The 22,722-nt window shown below is 38.6% G+C and overlaps 1 protein-coding gene across 4 annotated transcripts in view; it reads right to left on the bottom strand.

Moving 5' to 3' along the window:
- Nucleotides 1-22,722, bottom strand: part of lama2 (laminin, alpha 2) — a 228,061-nt gene that overhangs the window by 175,002 nt on the left and 30,337 nt on the right. For all 4 annotated transcript variants that reach the window (XM_080883708.1, XM_080883710.1, XM_080883709.1 and 1 more), the window contains exons 2-3: nt 11,740-11,910; nt 8,502-8,614 (exon numbers count right to left, since the gene is read on the bottom strand). In XM_080883708.1, coding sequence (XP_080739834.1) covers nt 8,502-8,614; nt 11,740-11,910 — 284 coding nt within the window. The remainder of the gene's footprint in view (nt 1-8,501; nt 8,615-11,739; nt 11,911-22,722) is intronic.

Here is a 22,722-nt window from a genome sequence, read left to right as displayed (position 1 = left end):
GCCTGCGGGATCCCCAAGTACTTGTAACTGTCCTCTATGTCTGCAATGTTGCCTTCTGGTAGTTCAATCCCCTCAGTTCTGACTACCTTCCCTCTCTTTGTTACCATCCGACTACACTTCTCCAGTCCGAACGACATTCCAATGTCATTGCTGTATAGCCTGGTAGTGTGGATCAGTGAATCGATGTCTCGTTCACTCTTGGCATACAGCTTGATGTCATCCATGTACAGGAGGTGGCTGACAACTGCTCCGTTCCGTAGTCGGTATCCGTAGCCAGTCTTGTTAATGATCTCACTGAGGGGGTTCAGGCCTATGCAGAACAGCAGTGGGGACAGAGCATCTCCTTGGTAGATCCCGCACTTGATGGTGACTTGTGCTATGGGCTTGGAGTTGGCCTCTAGTGTTGTACGCCACATCCCCATTGAGTTCCTGATGAAGGCTCTTAGGGTCCCATTGATCTTGTACAATTCTAGGCATTCCAGTATCCAGCTGTGGGGCATTGAGTCATAGGCCTTCTTGTAATCAATCCAGGCAGTGCACAGGTTGGTCAGTCTGGTCTTGCAGTCTCGGCTGATTGTTTTGTCTACCAGTAGCTGGTGTTTTGCGCCTCTGGTATTCTTGCCAATTCCTTTCTGTGTCCCGCTCATGTATTGACCCATGTGCCTGTTCATCTTAGCCAATATGATGCCTGACAGGAGCTTCCATGTAGTACTGAGGCAGGTTATTGGTCGGTAGTTGGAGGGGACCGGTCCCTTCTTGGGGTCCTTGGGGATCAGGACCGTCCGGCCTTCAGTTAGCCATTCCGGGTGTCTCTCGTTAACTAGCAGCTGGTTCATTTGTGCTGCCAGACGCTCGTGGAGTGCAGTCAGCTTCTTCAGCCAGTAGGCATGAACCATGTCGGGCCCTGGTGCTGTCCAACTCTTCATACTGGAGACCCTTTCTTGGATATCTGCCACTGTGATGGTTACTGGACCCTGTTCAGGGAGGTCGCTGTGGTCTGCCCTCAGATCCTCTAGCCACTGAGCATTGCCGTTATGGGTTGCATCCTTCTCCCATATGCTCTTCCAGTATTGCGCCGTCTCCAGCCTTGGTGGTGCTGTTCTCTTATTGTTCCCTTGCCACTGAGAGTACACCTTTGCTGGTTCTGTGGAGAACAGCTGGTTTATTCTCCTGCCTTCTATCTCTCTGGTGTACCTCCTCAAGCGGCTGGCCAAGGCTGTGAGTCTTTGCTTGGCAGTTTCCAAGGCCTCAGGTATGGACAGCTTGCTGTATTTCTTAGGCACCTTATTTGTCGCACCTTTTTGCAACTCCGTTAGTTGGCTAACCTCCCTCCGTGCTACTTTGATCTTGCCCTCTAGCCTCCTTCTCCATGGAGGGTACTGCCCCTTGTCGCAGTTCAACTTGTAGCCAAGCATCTCACTGATCACTGCTGCCGTATTGTAAATCAGCTTGTTAGTGTCGGTAATCGTGGTTGTAGGTATTGCCCGTAGTGCTGCATTAACATCATCTAGCAGACCTTCTGAGGGTACTTCACGTAATCTTGGTAACCGGCTACGGGGGATCCAGGTTTCAAGCTTGGCCATGATCCTATTTTTCAGGTCAGTTCCTCTCGCACTCAACGATCCTTCTCCTATCGCACTTGGGGCTATGTACCCAATCTCGGGTGGGGGTGATGATATCTCCCCCCTGACCTGGCGTCCTGACTCCTCCTTGCCGTAGCATTTGTGTTGTACCTCGTCAATCTCTAGCTGTGAGAGCAGTCCCTTCTTTCGAATGTTGGAACACTGAGCTACTAGTTGTTTCGCCGTCATTGTGGATGTTGGGTATCGAAGAATCCATAGGTCCCTCATCCTATTCATGTAGCCCCTTCCGCCGGGGTTACTTGCGTAGTAGCATTCCAACAACGCCCTGTTTTCGTCTCTTGCCCACCGATGCCTTCTTGTTCCAGTAGCCCACTTTTCGTCAGGGTGCCCTGGTTCCTGGCTTCCTTGCGATTCTACTGTTCCCGTGTTTGCCTTCGACTTACCCTCGTCTGTGTAAACAGGTTTACCTGGATCAGCCCTTTTGTGACCCCTGGACCCCGTGAGTAGGAGAGTGAGCTGAGCTGCTTGTGTGGAGACTGTTTGGACAGGGAGCAGAGCGAGTGCGAAGAAGTGTCTCCCCAGCCTATTGATCCCCGGGACCCTGGTGTTTCCCCCCTCCCTTCACGTGTATATAGCGCACCAGTGTGATTAATAAAGTGTCGTTGAACTGTGCTACCTCAGTCTGCGCCTGAGTCCGTTCCACCCCCGTGACAACTCCAGAGACAGGTGTGTGTGCGTGTGTGTATTTGTGAGACCACTGAAGCCTTAATATTTATTCAGTAGACGCACCACAGTGGTGAAAGGTGTGATTGATGGGCCTAAAGTCATTATTATTTCAAGATGGCTGTTACTCTTCTTCCTGTGCAGGGCTGTAATTACGTTCAGGAAAAAAAGAGCAAGCAAGAAAAGGAAAAAGCACTCTTCACATTTGCCTCACTTTGTTGCAGTTGTCTTTGTGGCTCTAAATTCAGTATGAATAGTAGGACTCTGACCAGAAATACTACAATATTCATATGTGACATTAGTATTCAACTCTTACTTTTTGTTTGTTTCACTACTTTTTTGTTGTCATTTCGCTTAACAAACTACACTTTAAACTGTGAGGGTCATTCCATCACATCCACTTTCATCCATCATTGTCTTAAACGTGTGGGATTATGTTAGAATAGAAATCTTAAAATTTGAAAAAAGGCAACTAGGAGGGTTTTATTCTGCTTGTTGTGGATACAGCTAGTTGCTGTAATTTCAGTTCTTTGATGATTTCCCATTGATTATGTTTTGTCAGTCAAACGGGTCCAGTTTACCTGTGAAGTAAAAGTGAAATCTACTACCACCACCTGCAATTTCTATTAGTGTTATGACAAATATCCTCTATGAATAGAGCACAGCACTGCTAGTTAGCAGTTTGATTTTAATGAGCCACAAGACAGCAGTCACCACCAGACTATTAACTGATTTGAATAACCCAAGTCCATTTTATTAACTCCGGATATATTTGACTGAAACAAACATTATTTGCAAGACGTTGCCATATAAAAATTACTTTATTTTTATTATAACAAAAAACTTTAAATTCCATTTGAAAAACATGTGATCCAATTATTTTTGGAGCAATGTACTGCCATTAAATTAACAGATTCTTTTTCAGTCATCATCATTTTCATAATTTCTCTGCTCCATGTCTGTCTTTTCACTTTATCTTGTTTATTTAATTATTTATTTTTATTCCACAGTTCTGCTGCTCCATTTTACACTTTTGCAGCCTTTTGTAGATCAGGTGGAGCAGTGCGGCATGAGGTTAAATAACTAGTTAGAAATAAGTCATGTAATAACTTTTTTGGTAGATTTTCTTTGTGTTTAGGCTCTGACAAGCTGACCTGCACTGCTGCAGAGGTTTACTTCTCTTTATGGATTTAGTTACCTGGATTTAAATTTCAGCAGATGTTAAATGAGGTATCATGGTTGAGCCCAATCCTTAGACAGCAGATAATGCAGAATCTAATCAGTATCATCAGCTTACATACGAAAGGCCTCAATATAACCTATGAACGCCACAGTCTGTCCAGAATCAGTCCAACTTAGCACATTACTACAAACGTCACCTCAGAACTCCGAACTAACCTTTAATCAGCCTCTACTAAACTGTAGCAAACTGCCTAGTAAAGTATTTAAATGCAACTTTTAAATAACTCTAATTTTTCTTCTTCGATTTAGGACAGAATCACAACCGCAACTTTACATTTGCACCATGAACGCATCACATGGATTAGAAAGAGAAAAGGATGCATTAGATGTGTAAAAAGGCTGGAGGTTAACTGCTGTTTCTTCTTTATATGTTTAAAATGAATTTAAAGACATATTTCCAGTCCACTATAACAGGCGCCAGAAGGGATGAGCAAGTTACAATTTCTAGACCTGGATTTTTTTACATAACCCTATAATAGTAAAGTATGAATTTTGATCGGCTGACATCAAAAACATACTTAATAAAGTCAAATAGGGATCAGAAAATCAGAAATTGTTAACCCGAGTTAGTTTTCAGCTTTTTCATGAATATTGGTGTTTTTATTAGACATCTAAAATTAATCTCTTTTTTTTTTTTTTACTTTTAGACCAATTTTTGACTGACTTCTCTTAATGAAGCCATGGATTCTCATAAACTAAATCTTCTATTCTCATTACTTTTATTCTCATAACATCTATATAATTACAATCTGGCAGTCTTATCTATTTAATCACACTTCTAAACTAAACTAAACTAAATGTCCTAAATCAGCCCATGCCAGTACACAGCCACTCAATCACAGAGATTCCTGCCAAGCTTTCCAAGTCAAAAATGGAAGCCAATATTTAAAGCGTGGCACACAAGATTATGAAGTGATTAATAGCAAAGTTGGTTTAACTAATTCCAGCTCTACTGAAACAGTTCTGTGTAGCTTAAAACCCTGATGACATATCAATGACACATTTTGTACACCGCACCTTTAAATGACTAACTGCAGTAATCACTTTAATTGCAGAGAAAATAAAATCCAAGCTAAGCTGACCATGACAGCATGCAGCACAGGGTGTTAATGTAGCTCTGGGAAGACAGTGTTTGTACGTGCAACATCCTGACGGAAAAGGAACACAGTGGCAGAAAAGGGATGAGCTTGATGGATCAAGCACCTGGCAGCTGAATGCATCTGCGCTCAGTGTGAATCCAATCATATGTGCACAAACAGAAAGCAAATGAAAAGAATTTGACTCATTAAAATAAGCATTTGTGTGAGTACGTCTGATTCTAATGGAAAGCTGAGATTGTGGATCTCCATATAAATCAATTTAGGAAAAGCTAAATATTACTTCTAAAACTAAAAGTAAACTGAGCGAAAATTAAAAAAAAAAGGTATACATGTCTAGTGAAACATATTCCTTTTAGTAAGAGTTTTTAAATATCTGTATGTCTGAATGTATAATACACTTATACAACACAGCAATTAAATAATGATTCTGAAGCTGTTAAATGAACCTTAACAAATGAAAAAAGTGTGTAAAAAAAGGGACATTGCAAACAGGGATTGATGTTTATATACAGTGGAACCCCGAGTTACGAATACCCCGTTTCACGAAAAATTCAAGTCACGAAGGCACTGAACAGCAATATTTTTGCCCATGTTACGGCAAAATGCCCGAGTAACAAAATCCACTGGCTCTGATTGGCTGAGCCTACAATGCCCACAATGCCTTCCGAATCATGTGACAACTAGGGCTGGGTATCGTCACTGATTTCTAGAATCGATTCGATTCTGATTCACAAGGTCCCGAAACGATTCGATCCACGATTCGATTCAATTCGATTTGTATCTGGGAAATTTTGCCTCAGACAGTCAGAAATATTATAATTCAGATCAGTACATTTACATATTTTTGTATCTATAAAATGGAAGCTGACACTCGCAAGACTTTATGAAAGGTGTGAGCATCACAGCAGATGTCTTTGTGTCAAAGTAGCTGAAGATAAAACACAGAAAAACATGAAGGTGATTTTCCTGGCCTGGATTTTATAAAAATATTCTGCAGTACATCAAAAACGAAAGAAAACGATTAATCAACATATGAACGTTACCTCTGAAGTTACAGCAGTTTTATTAGAGACACAGCTAAGCGTTTTGCATTTGAAGCCCATTGAACAGCAGAAATTAGGTTTTCTTTTCGGAAGTAAGTAAAAGGAAAAAAACAGCGGCCGACAGCGCTGTAAACAATGGTAGACTTGTGCGTAACAAGCAAGCGAATAATGCAGAAAACAGATTTTGGGGATAGACGGGAAACTGTTCTTGAAGTACAGAGAGAGAGAGAGAGAGCTGTGCATGATGTCTGATTTTATCATGTTGGAAGCAAAACACCAAAAGTCAGAGGGAGTCCATGACAATGTTTATGTGAAGCATAGTTTGCTGCTTCTTTTGCTGCTGGTTCAGTCAGTATTGTTTGGAGAGAGATAAAACTAACAGCTTTAGAATCAGCGCAAAAAGGGCGTAAACACAAAGTGCGGACCCGCCGACAGATCAGAATCAGCGAGCTGTCGGCTTTCAGCCCCGACCGTGTCCGTGCCATTGGGTGAGAAAGCCACATCTCACTGATTCTGATCTGCGGTCCGCGCTTTGTGTTTACATTTATGTGCACGTGTTCCTGCTCTCATTCACTGTTTTAGCTGTTTGGTGGTTGTTAAAATTTTGTGAGGTTTCACCTGAGATTCTGGCGTTTCAGGTAAAATAAATTTATATTAAAAAATCGATTCAGGATTTTAATGAATCGATATCACGTTATCCAAGCCAGAATCTATTTTAATCGATAAATCGATTATCAAAACCCACCCCTAGTGACAACCCCTTGGCTTCCGTACTTGCGCTTCGCTGTTCCACTTGAACAACGTATTGTTGTTCTAGTTAGGATTAGCCTATAGCCTATCGTTCAGCATGGCCTCAGTCAAAACGCACGATGGGTGCTTCGACTTACGAAAGACCCTCGGGAACGAATTAATTTTGTAAGTCGGGGTTCCACTGTACTGACAAGACACATTTCTGATGCGGCATCAAGTGAAGGTGCGCCTTCAGAGAATGAACATGCTGCAATAGCACACATGCATGAGCATTTGTGTACTTAGAATTTCTGCTTGGACTACATTGAATACCCCTTAAATACCCCTTGATAAAGAGGATTTTGCCCTTTATTCATTTTTTTTTAAAAAGCGGTTTGATATCACATCACAAACCTAAAAACATAAATTACTGAACTTCAATAACTTAGTGAAACTTAAAAGAGTGTGTTTAATATATAAAGTCTTACACTCCCTTGCTCCACCACCACTAAAGCAGTTCATTTGGCATAAAGAAAGCTCAGACAGGACCACTCGAGCTACAATCCGAGGAGACTTGTTTATACCCCACAGACAGACAGCATTTGGGCAGAACGTCCTCTCTGTCCAGGGTGGCCATCTGTGGAACAGTCTTCCTCAACCCATTAGAGAATGCTCTACACTCAATTTGTTTAAGGCAAAGGTTAAAAACTGGGTATGGACAAATCAAGTGTGTGATCATGTATGAGTTGTATAGTTTTAATGTTTTATTTGGGAACAGAATGGTGTGTATGTGTAAGTTTGGTGATGGAGTTTTTATTATGAATGAATGATGAATTTTTATGAATTATTATGTCTATTTTTTATGCTTAAGGACAACAGATGGAAATTAGCCCTTGGCTATAATCTGGCATGTTTACATTCATGTAATTTTTTTTTTTTTTACATTTATGTTCATTAACATGCACTGTCCTAAATAAATAAATAAATAAATAAACCTGTCACAAAGCTGAATTATTGGGTCACAGCTATGCATTTATTGCTGCATGTTTTGGGCTAAGTATGAAAGGTTGGGCAGTAATTAGTAAATTATTAATTTTATAAGGATTTCAATTTTACATGCAGTAATTGCAATTACAAGCATGTGGTTATTTACCTTAAAGAATGAAAATGACATGAATGAAACCTCACAGAGAATGGAGGAATAATTCCCAATTAAAAAATATTTTAAGCTTATGCCAGCCCTGGTGCAGCCCCTTAGTTAATGCTGCATCTGAAACCAGCCATCTTTAAGCATCCCACCCTGCCTCCACTTCTCCAACATATAAAGCTAGACAGTATTTAAAAACAAAAAACAAACACAGATATAGAAAATCTTATCTGTACCTCCTGGTCTTACACAAGTCTCTGGTACAGTCCCAAGCTCAGGCTTCCTGATGGCTTTTTGTACTCAGTCACTCAATTAATGACTAATTGAGTGATTGAGTTGAAATGTCAGATCAGAAAGGATCCAGGAAATGTTCATTTGATGAAAACTTGTGACTGACAAGTCTTTAGCCAACAAGCATGCATTTTCACACTCACATCCACTCCTCGCTTGTCACATCTGATTTCAAAACATAAAGTGATGGTGAAAACACTCAAGGCAGCGAGTGACTTCGAGGTGAGCCCAACCATCTTTTATTACGTCTGTATCTGCAAACAGAAATCAGGGCTTGTGATTCCTACCTCCTAGTCTCTGGTACCCCGGGTGCTGACAATCAGGTATAAAATGAGGAAAAGTTGTACATTTCTCCTATATAATATGTGCTTATGTGTGTTCTTGGGTGTCTGCTGACATTATTTCTATATTGGCGAATTATGCACGTGTGTCATCACTAAAGGAATCTGTCGAATGATGAAACTGCTGCCCGTTTGTTATTCTAAGACTTTGTACCTTAGAAAATCAATGCTTAAATTTGATGATGCAAGCTGATAAAGACAAGTAACCCGGTTCAATACAAATAAATAAATAAAACAGAAAAGAGGCATGCAGTGAAAGTACGTGAACAGCGTTTCACTCATAATGAATGTGTGTTTTCTACCTGTTTCAAGTCCAGTGTGATTGTCACATAGTGGTACTCCATTCCATTCTTTATCGACGGACTCTGCCACCAACGATTGGTTCCATCTATGGCATACTCTACGGGATGATGTTCTGTAAGCACACACAGAAACAGTTTATTTTAAATATCTCAGGTATTTTCATCTTGCATTCTACATTGTTCTAAAGTGAAAATGTAGTACTCTACAATTTTTCTCCACCCTGGCATTTGAGACGTTCAAGGCCAGATATCAAAAGCACATTTGTCCACCTCGTAAAAGAAGTAGTAATAGATTTCCTTCCCATTTAGTAATATTTGATTTCACTTCTGAATAAGAAAAAATGTCAGTGCATTTGCACAGTCTTCTTCTGGGTACTATTACAAGTCTATAGAACAGTTTTAATAGAGCAGGAAGATAAAAATGCATCGCCACTATAATTTATTATAAAGCAAAGGTCACAATCAAGCATTTTATTTATGCGCTATATGCAGAATCGTTTTGGTGCTTATAGGTGTGTTAATGAAGGTTTTTAAGAGCAGACATGTTTTTTCAGCTTGACTGGCACCTGTCAGTCATCTGGCTACTTACCTGTGACATTTCAGTTAAAAGTAATGGAAATGATCTATAACAAAATAAAGGTATTGTACTTATCTTGCTCTTTCCTACCCTGCTGTGTGGCATTAGAAGAACACAGTAAAGAAAATTATTTTACAGAAAGCAAATAAAGAATGGACAAAACACTAAAACCACGATATAGAAAATGAATATTCACCTAGGGCAGGGGTCGGCAACCTGCGGCTTATACTTATACTGTGGCTCGGCGTGGTTTGGTAAAATAAATTAGAAGTATTTAGCTGAAGTGTATTTTATTTATGTTAGTTCTTTTTTTTAACTTGTACTTCTAAATTGGAAGATTATTGTGATATTGAAATATAAAAATAAAATTATATTTTATTATTTTTTCATCGTTCAAAATAAGCGTCACACTCGTGGGAGCCGGTGTACCCGCAGAAACGCCGTGCATTTATCGAGATTTTTAATCCCAGGTAGGTCAATTATGGATCTTCGGATCCACATTATGTCAGCAGCTCCACCATGAACTATGTTAAAAACAAACACCGCTCACGCCTCACAGATGACAGCTTACAGTCCTGCGTAAAGATGAAAGTGACTTCGTACAGCCCCGATTTGCAGACGCTGTGCACAGAGGTTCAGGAGCAGAAGTCCCATTGTAAACACGGCAGACGCGACGATGTTTGCATGAACATGTTTTTCAGCATCTCTTGGTTGACCACTTTTCATACAGGGTTGCTGTACGCATACAGCCGGCTGTAGCTTTTCAGCCCACAGCCCAACATACACCAACAACAGCATAGAGAGCACAGACGTTAAGGCGGCGAGGCGTGATTGCAGGTGCCGCTCAGGTGCGTCCGCCTCCCCTGCAGCGGCGCTGCAGACCACGCCCCGCCACACACCTTAACATGGTAAAATACATATTTAGGCAGAATTTTGCAAATATCTATTTTTCATTTTTCAGCAGCATAGTGCTTTTTTTCCAATTATTTTTTAAAAGTCAGGTCAAGGCTCCAAAAGCCCAAAGCCGATATAAGGGTGGCGGCTCACAACAGTTTTTGTTTGCCACATGGATCATTTTAGTTCAGCTGGGTGTCTTTCCTTTTGTTATATTTCTTCAAAATGTGTTAATTACATAAATAAAATGTAACTTTCTCTGTAGCACTTCATGGATTTCATAAGCAACACACCTTAGTTGTTCACACAAAGCATAAAGGTAAAAAACAATATATACAGTGTTATCTTCATTTTAGATGTCAAAAAGTATTTGCGGCTCCCAGTGTTTTCTTTTGCGTGGAAACCAGGTCCAAGTGGCTCTTTGGGTCCTAAAGGTTGCTGACCCCTGACCTAGGGTAAATGCTTTCTTACAAAGTTACCTGTAGATGACGACATATAAACTTTATTTTAAAACTGAAGCTACGTCCTAGAAAAAAAAATATTCCCAGACCAGCTGGTGGATGCTAGAGCTTTCTGTTGAAATCAGTCACAAAGAGAGCCCTGCGCCAAAAAGCTCCTTGTGATTTCTGTGTTTACTAGTAGGTTGGCGTAATCACCCGTAGTTTGCATAAAAGATGCCGACTTGCCAAGTGTTGACCTTCAAACTAAAGTTGTTACAAGTCTCTAAAACCAATATGTTGAGTTGCACTTTTCAGTTTTACTACTACTTGGCAAGCAGTTGGTGAGTGTTTGCAGACAATATATTGTTTTCTACACAAAATACAAGGACCAAAGCAACAGCAATGAGGTTTTTTTAAATTTCACCCACCAACTGTCAACTGCTCTTTTAGTGCTTTTATAAGCAGTGGGCCATTTCTGAATGTTGGGCAACCTGATGGTTGACCCCCCCTTAACTCACTTTACACAGCCAAGAAGTGATCTACATACCCTACCAAAATACAGCTAGTTGTTATTTGAACATACTGAACACACTGTCAATGAACATATTAAGGATTGTTGTGGCAGATAGCCGCTGAGCCTGGTTCTCCTTGTAGTATTGTAGCATCTCTACCTTACAATATAAAGTGCACTGAGGAAACTGCTGTTGTGATTTGATGGTATATATTTAAAATGTAATTAAAGATATCTGCTCAAAAGGACAAAAAGAGCCACAAGTTAAAAAAAAACAAAGCTCTAAAACCTCATGTTGAGAGCACGCTAAAGACTAAGCACTAGGCTACTATGGATACACGTTGACCTCATTATTTTAAACCATGGCCCATCACTATATGAATATGCGCCAATGTAAGAGTATACAATAAGAAAATAAAGAAAAGGATGGGCTCCATTTAATGAATAACACCAACAATGAACTGGCTGACTGATGGCTGACTAATTGGTTTGTTGACTAATCACTGGATACTAGTTAATGATGGAGTGCTTCACTGACAAACTGATTGGGTATTTGACTGGCTGAGCGGTTAATTGAATTATTGATCCATTGTATTATGACAGTCTGGTAGACTACTTGAATAATGAGTGCAGGCTAATTTTGTATTGTCGTCTTGTCATGTTGCAATTGATTCCTCGTTTTGTTCTATAATTATCGTTTTAGACAAAATGATTGGTTAACATCTGGCCAATCATAGTCTAATTAACTAATGTAAAATGATTAATTGTTGTAATCACTAAGACTATAAGTCTCATGTGGATGTGACTCTTCCTTACCCATGGGATTTGCACTCCTTTGGTTGCAGATTCGACACTGTGCATTTCTAACAGGCTGTCCTGGAACGTGCTCCACAAGCTTGCAGAACATTTCTGGACCAGTTGAACCACAGGTAGCATTGGTTGTTATATTAGCCATAGTCGCTAGATTCAACACAGCTGGAAACAGACCTGGGGAAGAAAAAAAAAAGAAAGAAAACAGACATGGGTAATTGGATAATTGCATACAGATGCAACTTTTGAAAGTTAAAGAGCTTTATGCATTAGTACTGATGCCTGCATATACCTTCTACTTTTTTTTATATCTTAAAAAATTTGAAATAAAAAGCAAACCTACATCAACTATCCAATAAAAAAATTACAATATTTCAAAAGTTAGTTCACTCGTTTTCAACATATCTAAAAAAGAAAAGAACACAGTACATGATAACTTCGAAGCAAGTTCTATGTTATTGTGCATTCAGATCTTCGTTAATCACACATCAAAGTCCGTTCAGAGCACTTCAAATGAGGCCAGGCTGGATTTCTTAGTCAAAGCATAAAATAAAAGGTGGGCAATTGCCAAATGCTACCGTGGGGGGTTGTTAGGAACAGCACATCCTGATTTGCATTTAGGTTTTGTATTTCAAATCAAAATGATGCCTGTATTTCTGTTGTACTGAGGTTATGAGTAATTAGCCTGGAACATGAGGGGGAGGGCAAGGGTTTCGCATCATCCGAGCTATTTAATTTGGGTGTATTTTCAGTGCAGTCAAAAGCAGTTAACATCATTTAACATCAACAGATAGAAATGGCTGTAATCACTTTATCTTTTGATAAAAGAAGCATGGACAGAATATTTTCTGGCACGCTTTCCACTGTGCAGACTTTGAGCAATTTTGTACTTTTGTTTCAAAACTGTTCATTTGCATTATGTTGTTCAAGCAACTTTCATTTTCTGACCATGGACATTTTTCACTGCTGGAGCCACAGAATGTAAACTAGGAGAGGACATACATTATGGAAAATCCTCCAATTTTTTTTCCAGGATATTCTTGGAATCCATTAATAAAGTTATACTGTGCTAACAGGACTTTGTTTTCAACCTTATTGTTATGGTAATCTTGTGAGACCAGGTTCATTCAAGCAGGAAGGACATTCAGGAAACTTGGATGTTTTATGCAGAAAGAAAATGCAACAAGCCAGATATCAAGGATAAATGTGAAGACCAAACGTATGATATACCACTCACTGCCATAATTTATTCCACAATAGGTCATATTTATGCACATTCAGCACATTTCTCCATCTATGTAAGGCTGACACCACTCTGTTCATCCCTAAGACCTATTATCATTCAGTTAGTTTTCAAATAATCTACATATTTAATCAATAAATGTTTAAATGACGTAAAATATCATATGAATGGATTGATGGAAATCCATCCTGATGCATTTAATTTCCCTAGTGGATACAATGAGACAAGACCATATATGTCATGGAGCCAGGAAGCTAGAATACTGTCAACCTTCAGTGACAGTTCACTTTGGGAATCTCCAACAAAGAACAATACTGTGCACCAAAACTGCTGGAAATGGCAAATGTGTTTTACCAAAAACATACAGTTGAATATTAGTCGCTAGTTTTGTGCAATCTAAAAGTAAATGTTTCAACTGAGAATGGCTGCAGCAATCACCAGTTACACTGCATAAGTTTAACTGAGCAACAGTGGATAGACACGTTACTGAAAAAGCAGGGCTTAAAGCTTTAAAAAGCATATTTCAAAATACAACATCACTACCACTTTCCCAAGCTGTCAATCTCAGTACTGACATCATGACTCTGGTCCAGTCATCTTCTTGCCCACCGTCAGTGCAACTAACCTCCTCCCCATCAGAGCTTCATCTAAGCCTCAGTCTTCATCTTCACCACCACCAGCGTCTAGACTCCGGGGGCTCCTGTCTTAAATCCTATCACCACTGGGAGTCTGTTCTGCCATGATGTCTAATTACCAAACACATTAATTTCTCAATCTCAATAAATCATGTTCAAGTCTTCTAAGTGATCTCTCCCTATTGATAGAGGTGGGAATCACCATACATCCCACGATACAATATTATCACAATACTTAACGCACGATACAATATTATTGCAATTTTTTAAAATATTTTGCGATATTCAGATTCTGTACATAAAGGTAAACTTTATCAATATTAATTTTATCTAATATCAAAGTCTCACACTCAGTCTTTCTCTCATTTCAGTCAGTTTTATTGTTGACAAACTGAACGGTTTGTATTATAGTCTAGTCCAATTATAGCTATTCTGAACTATGCAATTTATAAAAACTATGCAGCCCATTCAGCAACTGAAGAATTTGAAAGTAAATTAAAACAAAATACAATTTTACATTAAATAAAAAAGTTTTAAACTTAATTAAAATAAAACATGTCTTAAATTAAAATAAGTAAACTGTCATGTTTATTGCTGCCAAAAAACAAGTTAAACACATTTGGACAGTGAAGGAATGTCAGGATTCTTGCTCAGAAAAAGGATCAACATGCTCTGAAGTCAGAGCATGTTCCAGTCCACAAAAACCTTTTTTGTAACAAAATATCGATTTCTGCTGTTCCTGTATCGACACATTATTAGCAAACAAAATATCACGATACTACACAGTATCGATTTTTTTCCCCCACCCCTACCTATTGACATAAAATTACTGGAATTTTCCTTGAGATATAATGACTTGCTTTTGAGGGATACCAATATAGCAGAGACCTCCTACAGAAACAACTATGACACGGATAAGTCAGATAAAGCTTGAACAGAGGACCTGGGATTGGAGTGAGTTGCGAAGTGGCTTGCAGAGGCACAGCAACTGTGGGCAGTTTAAATATAAATAAATACCCTATATTAGACTTGACAGTTGGATGCAAAAAAGGACATCAGCCAAACCCTCAGTTGATGTGGGCTGGCACTGAGCCGCTGACGGTCTGCCTGAAATAACACTCAGTTTTTTAACAAAAAAGAGACCGTTTTCAAAAAGAATTTATCAATTAAATCATTAATTCAATTCTTAAAAAAAATAATCAAAATTACTATTTTGCTATGCATGTAAAGCTAAAATGTAAAAACCAACCAAGGTTTATAACTGTTCAGTGTTTAACCAGAACTTCCATTCAAGATATCAAAAGCTGCATTTTACATGTTGCAGTACAAGGATGGAACATTGGCCAGTATCAGCTGTCCCTAAGAGATCACAGAGTGTTCACTATGAATGGCAAGCTTGTTGAACTTAAAGTCCTGGAATGCTGAACATGGCCTACATATGGTTCACATTTCCTTTCTGGAAATCATGCACAGATAAACACATAAATATACTATGTTACACTAGACATTACAATTAAAGTTTAAGAAAACAAGTTAAAGAACATGTGCATGTATACACAATGAAAAATAGATAAATATAAATGTACCATATCGTGCACATGGGAGACAAACAAATCAAGGGTGAGTAAGAAGGAGAGGAAAAGTGTAAGGAAGTCTGAGAGGAGAAGCACTTGGAAAAGCGTGGACTGTCTGTGAGTGTTTGTCCAGATGAGTCCAGCTGTTTGGCCAGATGTCAAGACAGATGAACTGTGAAAAACATCTAAGACACCCAAAGTCTCTCTCACATATGCGCACACATTCTCATACGAATACTCACAACATATCACATGCACACGTGTTTCCCACGCTTTTAGTAATGATATCTGAGAAGCCCCTGCCACTTAAGAAGCCCAGACTTCCATTACAACTTTTTTAAATAAAGGAAACGTCACGGATAAATATTTTAACCAGCTTCTCAATGAGTAATAACACAAAGTCCCGTATTTATTCCTCCTGTATTACATATTCTAGGGGTTTTAATTCACCTTAAAGCACTGAAGCACACAAAATATTTATAGTTAATCAAATTCCTCGAGCTGTAATGTATTGAAACACATTTGATTTAACAGAAAATGTGCATTTTAGTCACAGAAACCTTGCAAGGATACCATACAGACTTTTAGCCCCAAATAAATTTTAGAGTTGGCCCAATTTTTCTCCAAATCAGTCGTCATTTAATGTGTAACTTCTGGGGGGTGTGATGATGGTAAAATCACTGATCAGCTGTTCTGCGGTTTGAGCAGTCACACCGTTTGATTTCGAACATAACTGCTGTCAAAATAACCATTGAAGTCAGCCAGCAGGTGAGGTGACCCAGATGTAGATCCCTATGCAGTTAGCCAAAATGACCATTCTAGGCAGCTACCCACTGTGCTTATTTGTAGCTGCAGTCAGAGCAAAGCATTTAAAACGATTCATGTAAAAATTTTGATTGTTTGGAAAGCTACAGGAGGCATGTGCAGACTTCCCCAGGATTTTTTTTTTGTTCCAAGAGTAATTCCCCTGAATCCTTCCAACAAAGATGGGATGTGCAGTTTTAACATGACCTGCAACATGTGCACGAGCTGCACCTTTTGTGGGAAATATGCCGGCTTGAAATAAAACAGAATCATGCATTAATACACCACATTTATTTTTTATGCTTTATTTGTTGCGAATTAGGTTGCTGTACTTAATATAAATTCATTTTCCTAAGCTTATTCAACAAAGTGTTCAAACAAATAGTCCCACAGTCACAAATGCCTAAATCTCAACTCACAATCAAACAGTCTAAGTGCAACTCCTCTTTGTCTCTCTCTGAACCCTGGAATGATAATGCAGCCACTTTTATAGATTTGCTATCAAAATCTTTTCAATTTAATCTATTCACTGTGATTCTTTGTGAATTTCTGAGATTTCTTTTTTGATGCCTCAAGATTAGTCTGATATTTGGTCAACCTTTCAAAGAACACAGTCAGTGGAGAGCAGTCTGAACTCCTTCAAAAGCACTCTTTTGTTCACTTATTCTCAGTTTGAACACTGGCAACAGGGAAGAGATAAAGCTCTAAAAAAAAAAAAGCAATGGCATTCAAGACCTGTATATACATACCACAGAGGTAAGGAAGAAAAAAGAGATCGCATTCTTTTGTGGTCAACATAGACAACCAAGACCCGAGTATAAAACTTAGTTTAATGTCTTACTGCACAATAAAAAAAAATGTCTTCATGAACATATTTTTATGGTTATTGTCCACACCGTTTATAACTGCCAGGAAATCAAGCCAACATTCTACTTATTCCTGGGGTTTTGATTCACAACCTGGAAGAGTCTCTAGATACAAGTGTGTGTGGGAGACTGTGGAATTTTCAACTTGATTTGAGACAGCTATTACCCTTAGCTTTTTATCACTTCTTCATGTCTGATTTACAGATTCACACGTGGTCTCCCATATGGAAAAGAAATAGTAAAAACTTATATGATTTACTCATGAAAGTGGCCACTTTCTCATTACTTTCATATATTGTTTTAGTAAGTATCCAAAACATACAAGTTTCATTATATAATTTTTCAAGAGCTCTTATATCTGTTTTCACTCTTGTGTGCTTTTCATACAAGATTCACACAAGACATATACAAACTTTATAAGATTTATATATATATTTTCCATATGGGCTTAAAAGAGAACTTCATTTTTTTCCGTGTCTAACTGTATTGGCTTTGTCTTTCAAGCGAGCTGGGAAATACTGGTGGTCAGATTAAATTCACTGATGCTACAGTGATTGGTACTGTCCTGGGTTCAAATCCAACAAGTGACTGGCGTTGGCTCCTCTCTGGGTAATCTATCTTCCTGAATTGGATAAGTCTTATAATTAGACAGAAGTACCATTTTCATCTCATCAGCCTGTCATCAAATTTAGGTTCGGTGTACATGTTGTGGTCATTTTGCTGTGAACTGCTCTTAAGAGGTCATACGCAGGCCATCGGAGTGGTTTATACTATTAAGGAATTTCAACACAGCCAGATTTCATTAGACTCATGACTCTTCTTGTCCACATAAAATGATCCCTATGAGTGTCCCTACTCCAGTGAAGGACATTATCAGATAATGATGATAAGAAGTTGACAGAAATAATAAACTTTATTTATTTTTATAGAAATCTATAAAGAACATAAAATACAGTTAAAAATTAAAAGTTACCATCTTATAGTCTAAATAAAGGAAACAAGAAAATCATTAGATCACCACTATTGATGAATTAAAATTTTTAATAACCAGCAAACAAATATAACTGATTAATTTTCTACTTTGTGTTCTAGTAGCTGTAATTGTGGGAAAGAGAATTAGCAGAAACTTAGAATCAAATATAAAAACATTCCAATGCAATGGCAGTGCAAAGCTAGAACTCTTGAAATTTTACAGCTGGGCTTCCTTCGTGGCCAATAAAGAATCTACATCACACTTAACACATGCAAATAATGAAAGTAAAATAATTAGTGAAATCGTGGTACTTCAAGCCAATTTTAAACTATAACTTTGAATGTAATCTGCTATAAACCAGGTGCTGCAGTATAAGTTACCACAGTGATTTAGACAGGTAAAAAGAGAGGCATTAAAAAAAGCTTTGACTCTAAGATCTACATAGCTGCTAATCCATTAACGTCACTTTGTAGTACACCCCTGAGTCAGTGTGGTAAACAATACAAAGAAATGTAAAAAAAAAAACCCAAAAAAACAAAAACAAATAGCCAACTAAGAACAAAGAGAGATTTTCAGAATAAAAAATCACAAGCAAATCAGTGGAGAACATCTAAAAAGCTTCAAGAAGTTCTAAAACATCTGTCCATAAACAAAGTGAAACAGCAAGGAGGCTGATTGTCTCATTGGTGGCAGGTGGCATGCAACGAACAGCGAATGAAGTAAAACAATGTGAGTTATTAACAGGAAATTATTCAAGCATAAATCCAACCTACACAGCTCTAATAGGAAACAGAACTTTTTCAATGAGCGAACGAAAAGAACTCAGCACTGTGGGCAGAGGCTCTGAGACCTTGCACCGTGCTACATTCAAGCAGTCGACCCTCACCACATAAACTTAATCTTAACCCAACAACCCTTACATTTCAATTTTCATGTTGCAGAGAAGAAAAACATTCCAGCTTTAAAGAAATAAAACAAGGATATTTGAATGATCTTTACTTTGGGGACTTTTATGGGTTGCTGGCTGTTAGAGCAACATCAAAATTCTTGGTTAGTTCTGATCATGTGTCCGACTGTGACTTCAGACGGTGATAAGTTTTTTCTCTCATGCCTTTTATGTTGAACAATAAGGTGAGATAACAGAGAAACAGAGAGCGCTGGATAAAGACGAGGGTTCACATTTCAGATTCACTGAATGACAAGGACACAATGATTGTCTGCCTACGGGTCCGTGGATGCCTCTCACATACACACACCTACGAAGGTTCATCACCTTCCACTCTTTTCTCTCTGCTCTGATAACTATGGCAACCTGCCTGTCTGTGTGTCTGTCTGTCTGTCGGCTTCTCTATCCTCCTCCATCTACGCTCTGTTAACCAGAAGTCTCCGAGGATTTATTGCCATACTGGCTCTAAATTTTAATACTGTCAAAATGCATAAGTATACCTAGGGAAAGCTGGGCGGTGTCATTGCCCAAGGAGTTGTCAATGTCCTAAACTTTCGATGTTTTGCTAGTATTGAAGGCTGATATTATGGAAGCCCATATCTGCCACACACAAAAAAGTATCCATAACTCGAGTTATCTTTCTCAAAAGTTCGACTTATTAATACGAAATTTTGACAAAAGTAGCTCGAAATTTTGACTTACTTTAATTTTGACTGACTCAAAATTTTGAGTTGATAACTTGAAATTTTGAGTTAGAGTTTCCAATCAGTAATCTACGTGAATCACATCATCTCCTTGTTAGCCGGAAGCTGAAACCCTCAGCTACAAATGCTAGAGCTAAGCTACTAGTATTACAGCCAGTCATGAATGCACAAATTGCTGATTATTTTCAGCGTGGCTTCACAAATGATGAAATCCTTGAGTTATTAGCTGAATCACATGGCGTTACTATCAGCAAACGTACTCTCGAAAGCGCCAATTTGAGTGCGCATTCCACGTATATTACTGATTAGCAGAGCTAACTCTCTGAAAAGTTACTTTTCTCAAAATTTAAAGTTGATAAGTCAAAATTTCGAGAAAATAAGTTGAAATTCTGAGTTAATAACTCGACATTTTGAGTTACGGATACTTTGGGGGGGGGCTTTGTGTGGGCGGAAACGGGCTTACATACTGATATAGCTAGGTAAAAAAAAAAAAAAATGGTTGTTACCATTAAAAATTTGTGTTAATCAAGTTGACTTTTTAAACTTTTGAACTTTGACCTTTTTTCCCAGTTCCCAGTCTCCTCAAGTGCACTTACAAAGAAATTGAATTATGATTATTAGTCAGTACCAACACCAACAGGAGTTTGAAGGAGTTTGAAAAACATGAGAAATACTGCAAAAATATGTGCTTTTGCTGGTACTTCAGTCTATCCCTCGCTGAGGAAAGACAGCAATCCAGATACACAAAACACTTTTTTTTATAATTGTGTGAAACATAGTTTGAAAAACCATGAACACTATCAACTCCAGCCACGGTCAGGGTATCTTGTTGTTCATTCTTTGAACTTTATCTTTTTCCTTGTACATTTTCCTCTTTGTGGTGAACATCCATATTTCTTGACTTTTTCAAGCCAACTTTTCAAACTTAGTATTTGAACTATGCATCGGGTCACCACCACTGGGTGACACGTGATTGTTTTTTTCTGGCAGGCTGCACAATAGAGCGCCTTTGTGGTCTCTGTGTTGGTCGGATTCTCATAAACTTTCTATTTTGACAGCCAGAGAGCTACACAATGAGCACAACTGTGAGCCCTTAAAGGATGTCGAGCACAAAAACTGAGATGATATTGTCTATATTCAAATAGTCTACATGTTCCTATGCAATTCAGTCAAAATCTTGAGTCCTTCATCAGCACATGAACTTATATAACGTCTGTGTCAACTGAGCAAACCAACCCACCTGTTAATGTAAAATATTACTGAAAGCTCCTCAAACACCTCTCACCTTCTTTTATTTATCTTCTATATTTATGCTTTTTTACATATATGTAATTGAGGCGGGCACACATGCTCAAGTGCACACAAGCAGAGTTTTCAAAAGTCAGGCTACTGAACCGTTCATCAATGTAGTAACATGGGTCATTAACATAGGAGTCTACATTAAATCTAAGGGGAAAATGGTCACACTGATCAGATTTCCACAAGTTCGGGACGATAGCATATTCTTTTTTATCTTATAAAGGTTTTTTATTGCATTAGGAATAAAACTTTATTTGCTTTTTCTGTCATAATAGAAGATGACTCGGCACTGCTCGCCTTGCTCTGCGTCTGTGCGTGTGCCTTATGTGTGTGTGTGTGATGGATGTGTTATTGTTGAGTTTTGAGGCTAGATGTATGCTTGATGGAATAAGGAGGAGGTTGAAAAAGACAGGATCATCTCTCTCTCTGTATCTCTCTCTCTCTCTCTGTAACTTTCCATCTCTCCCTCCACCCTGAGTGCTTAGAGGGTGAGAGCGAGATATGGATGGAAGAAAAGATAGAAAGATTGATGGAGAGCAAATAGATGGATGGAGGGATTCCCAGAGAAAGATGAAGTGTTGTTTAAAAAGGGTGAGGGCTAGAAGAGGAATGAGACTGCAATAATCCTGTATATGCACACACATAACCTTTATATAAAGATATTTACATAAGCAAAAAGATGAAAAACCGAGGCGCAGAGCTTTAAACTCTGTAAAATACATATGCAAAAATATAGAAAATTACTCTATATCCAGTCTCACAGAGATATTATTCATAAGATGCATATGCACCTAACACGCAAATTAATTTCCAGCAAAAAAGATAAAAAATAAATAGAGAGACACTAATCAGTGCTGGACTCATCTTCAGCTTCATGAGGATCTCTCCTAAAAAATCTAATCAGCTTTGTTACTGTAGCTCAGCTGTGCTCGAAACACCAGAAATATGATTTCTCTCCTTCGTTTGAGCTTGGTAAACAAGGCAATCCAGGAAATGGGGTTTTAACAGTTTAATAAGGACAGGAGAATTCAATGCATGCCCAGATTTGTACCAAATATCACCAAAATGTCCACATGAAGGTGAGATCAGCAGCAGCTATTTCGACTTCAGCAGCATCAAAATCAAAACTTAATTATCTTGTTATCTGGATATATCAAATTTTCCATCAGAATGAGGGACCAAAGCTTCTGCTAATTGATTCTGGCTGCAGTGCCCGCATCTGCTCATGACCAGAGCCATGTGGTTAATATCAATGATTCAGTTTTTCCTTTAAGACAAAACAATTTTTGGTGGCCATGTATCTGCTTCATTACATCAATGTTTGTTTTTCATCAAGGAGAAACTGAAAATTTATGAATGAGAAACACACGCCATGGCCCCTTTTCAGAAGCTTAAACTGACTATAACTCGTCAGTTCGTCATATGTCAGGCTAGATGAAAATAACGTGTTCTCAAGACCATATCCTAATTTTGTTACTGAAGGTGGGCGAGATGATAGCCTGAGTCATGACTGAAACCCTGGTAAAATAACAAGGTGACACAGGGTACAGGCAGGCATCTGCACACAGAACTAAGGTACAGCAAAGCATGTTTCCAATAAAGAAAGTGATCATTAAGTGTAACATCAACATAACACTTGGAGACCTTAGTAAAATAATGCAACCGAATGATTAAATTATAATTGCAAAGTTTCCTCCTGTTACACATGGCTCTACAGGAAGGAACCTAACAGGTAGCACTTTGTCTAAATCAAGCCTATTCAAATGGCGGCCCGCGGGCCAAATGCGGCCCAGAAGCAACCTGCGAGTGGCCCTGCCTGTGGTCCTGGCAGAAACACAGAGAAAACGCAAAAAATGAATTCGTTAATTAATTTTTAAAAAATTAAAAATTCCTACAGCGTAGTGTAGACTGTGAATGCAACACTCCTAGTAGCCTAGCAATATTT

Source organism: Rhamphochromis sp. 'chilingali', assembly GCF_963969265.1.
Source record: "Rhamphochromis sp. 'chilingali' genome assembly, chromosome: 5".
NCBI lineage: Eukaryota > Metazoa > Chordata > Actinopteri > Cichliformes > Cichlidae > Rhamphochromis > Rhamphochromis sp. 'chilingali'.
The sequence above is the reverse complement of the archived record's forward strand: the minus strand, read 5'-3'. Positions and strand labels throughout refer to the sequence as shown.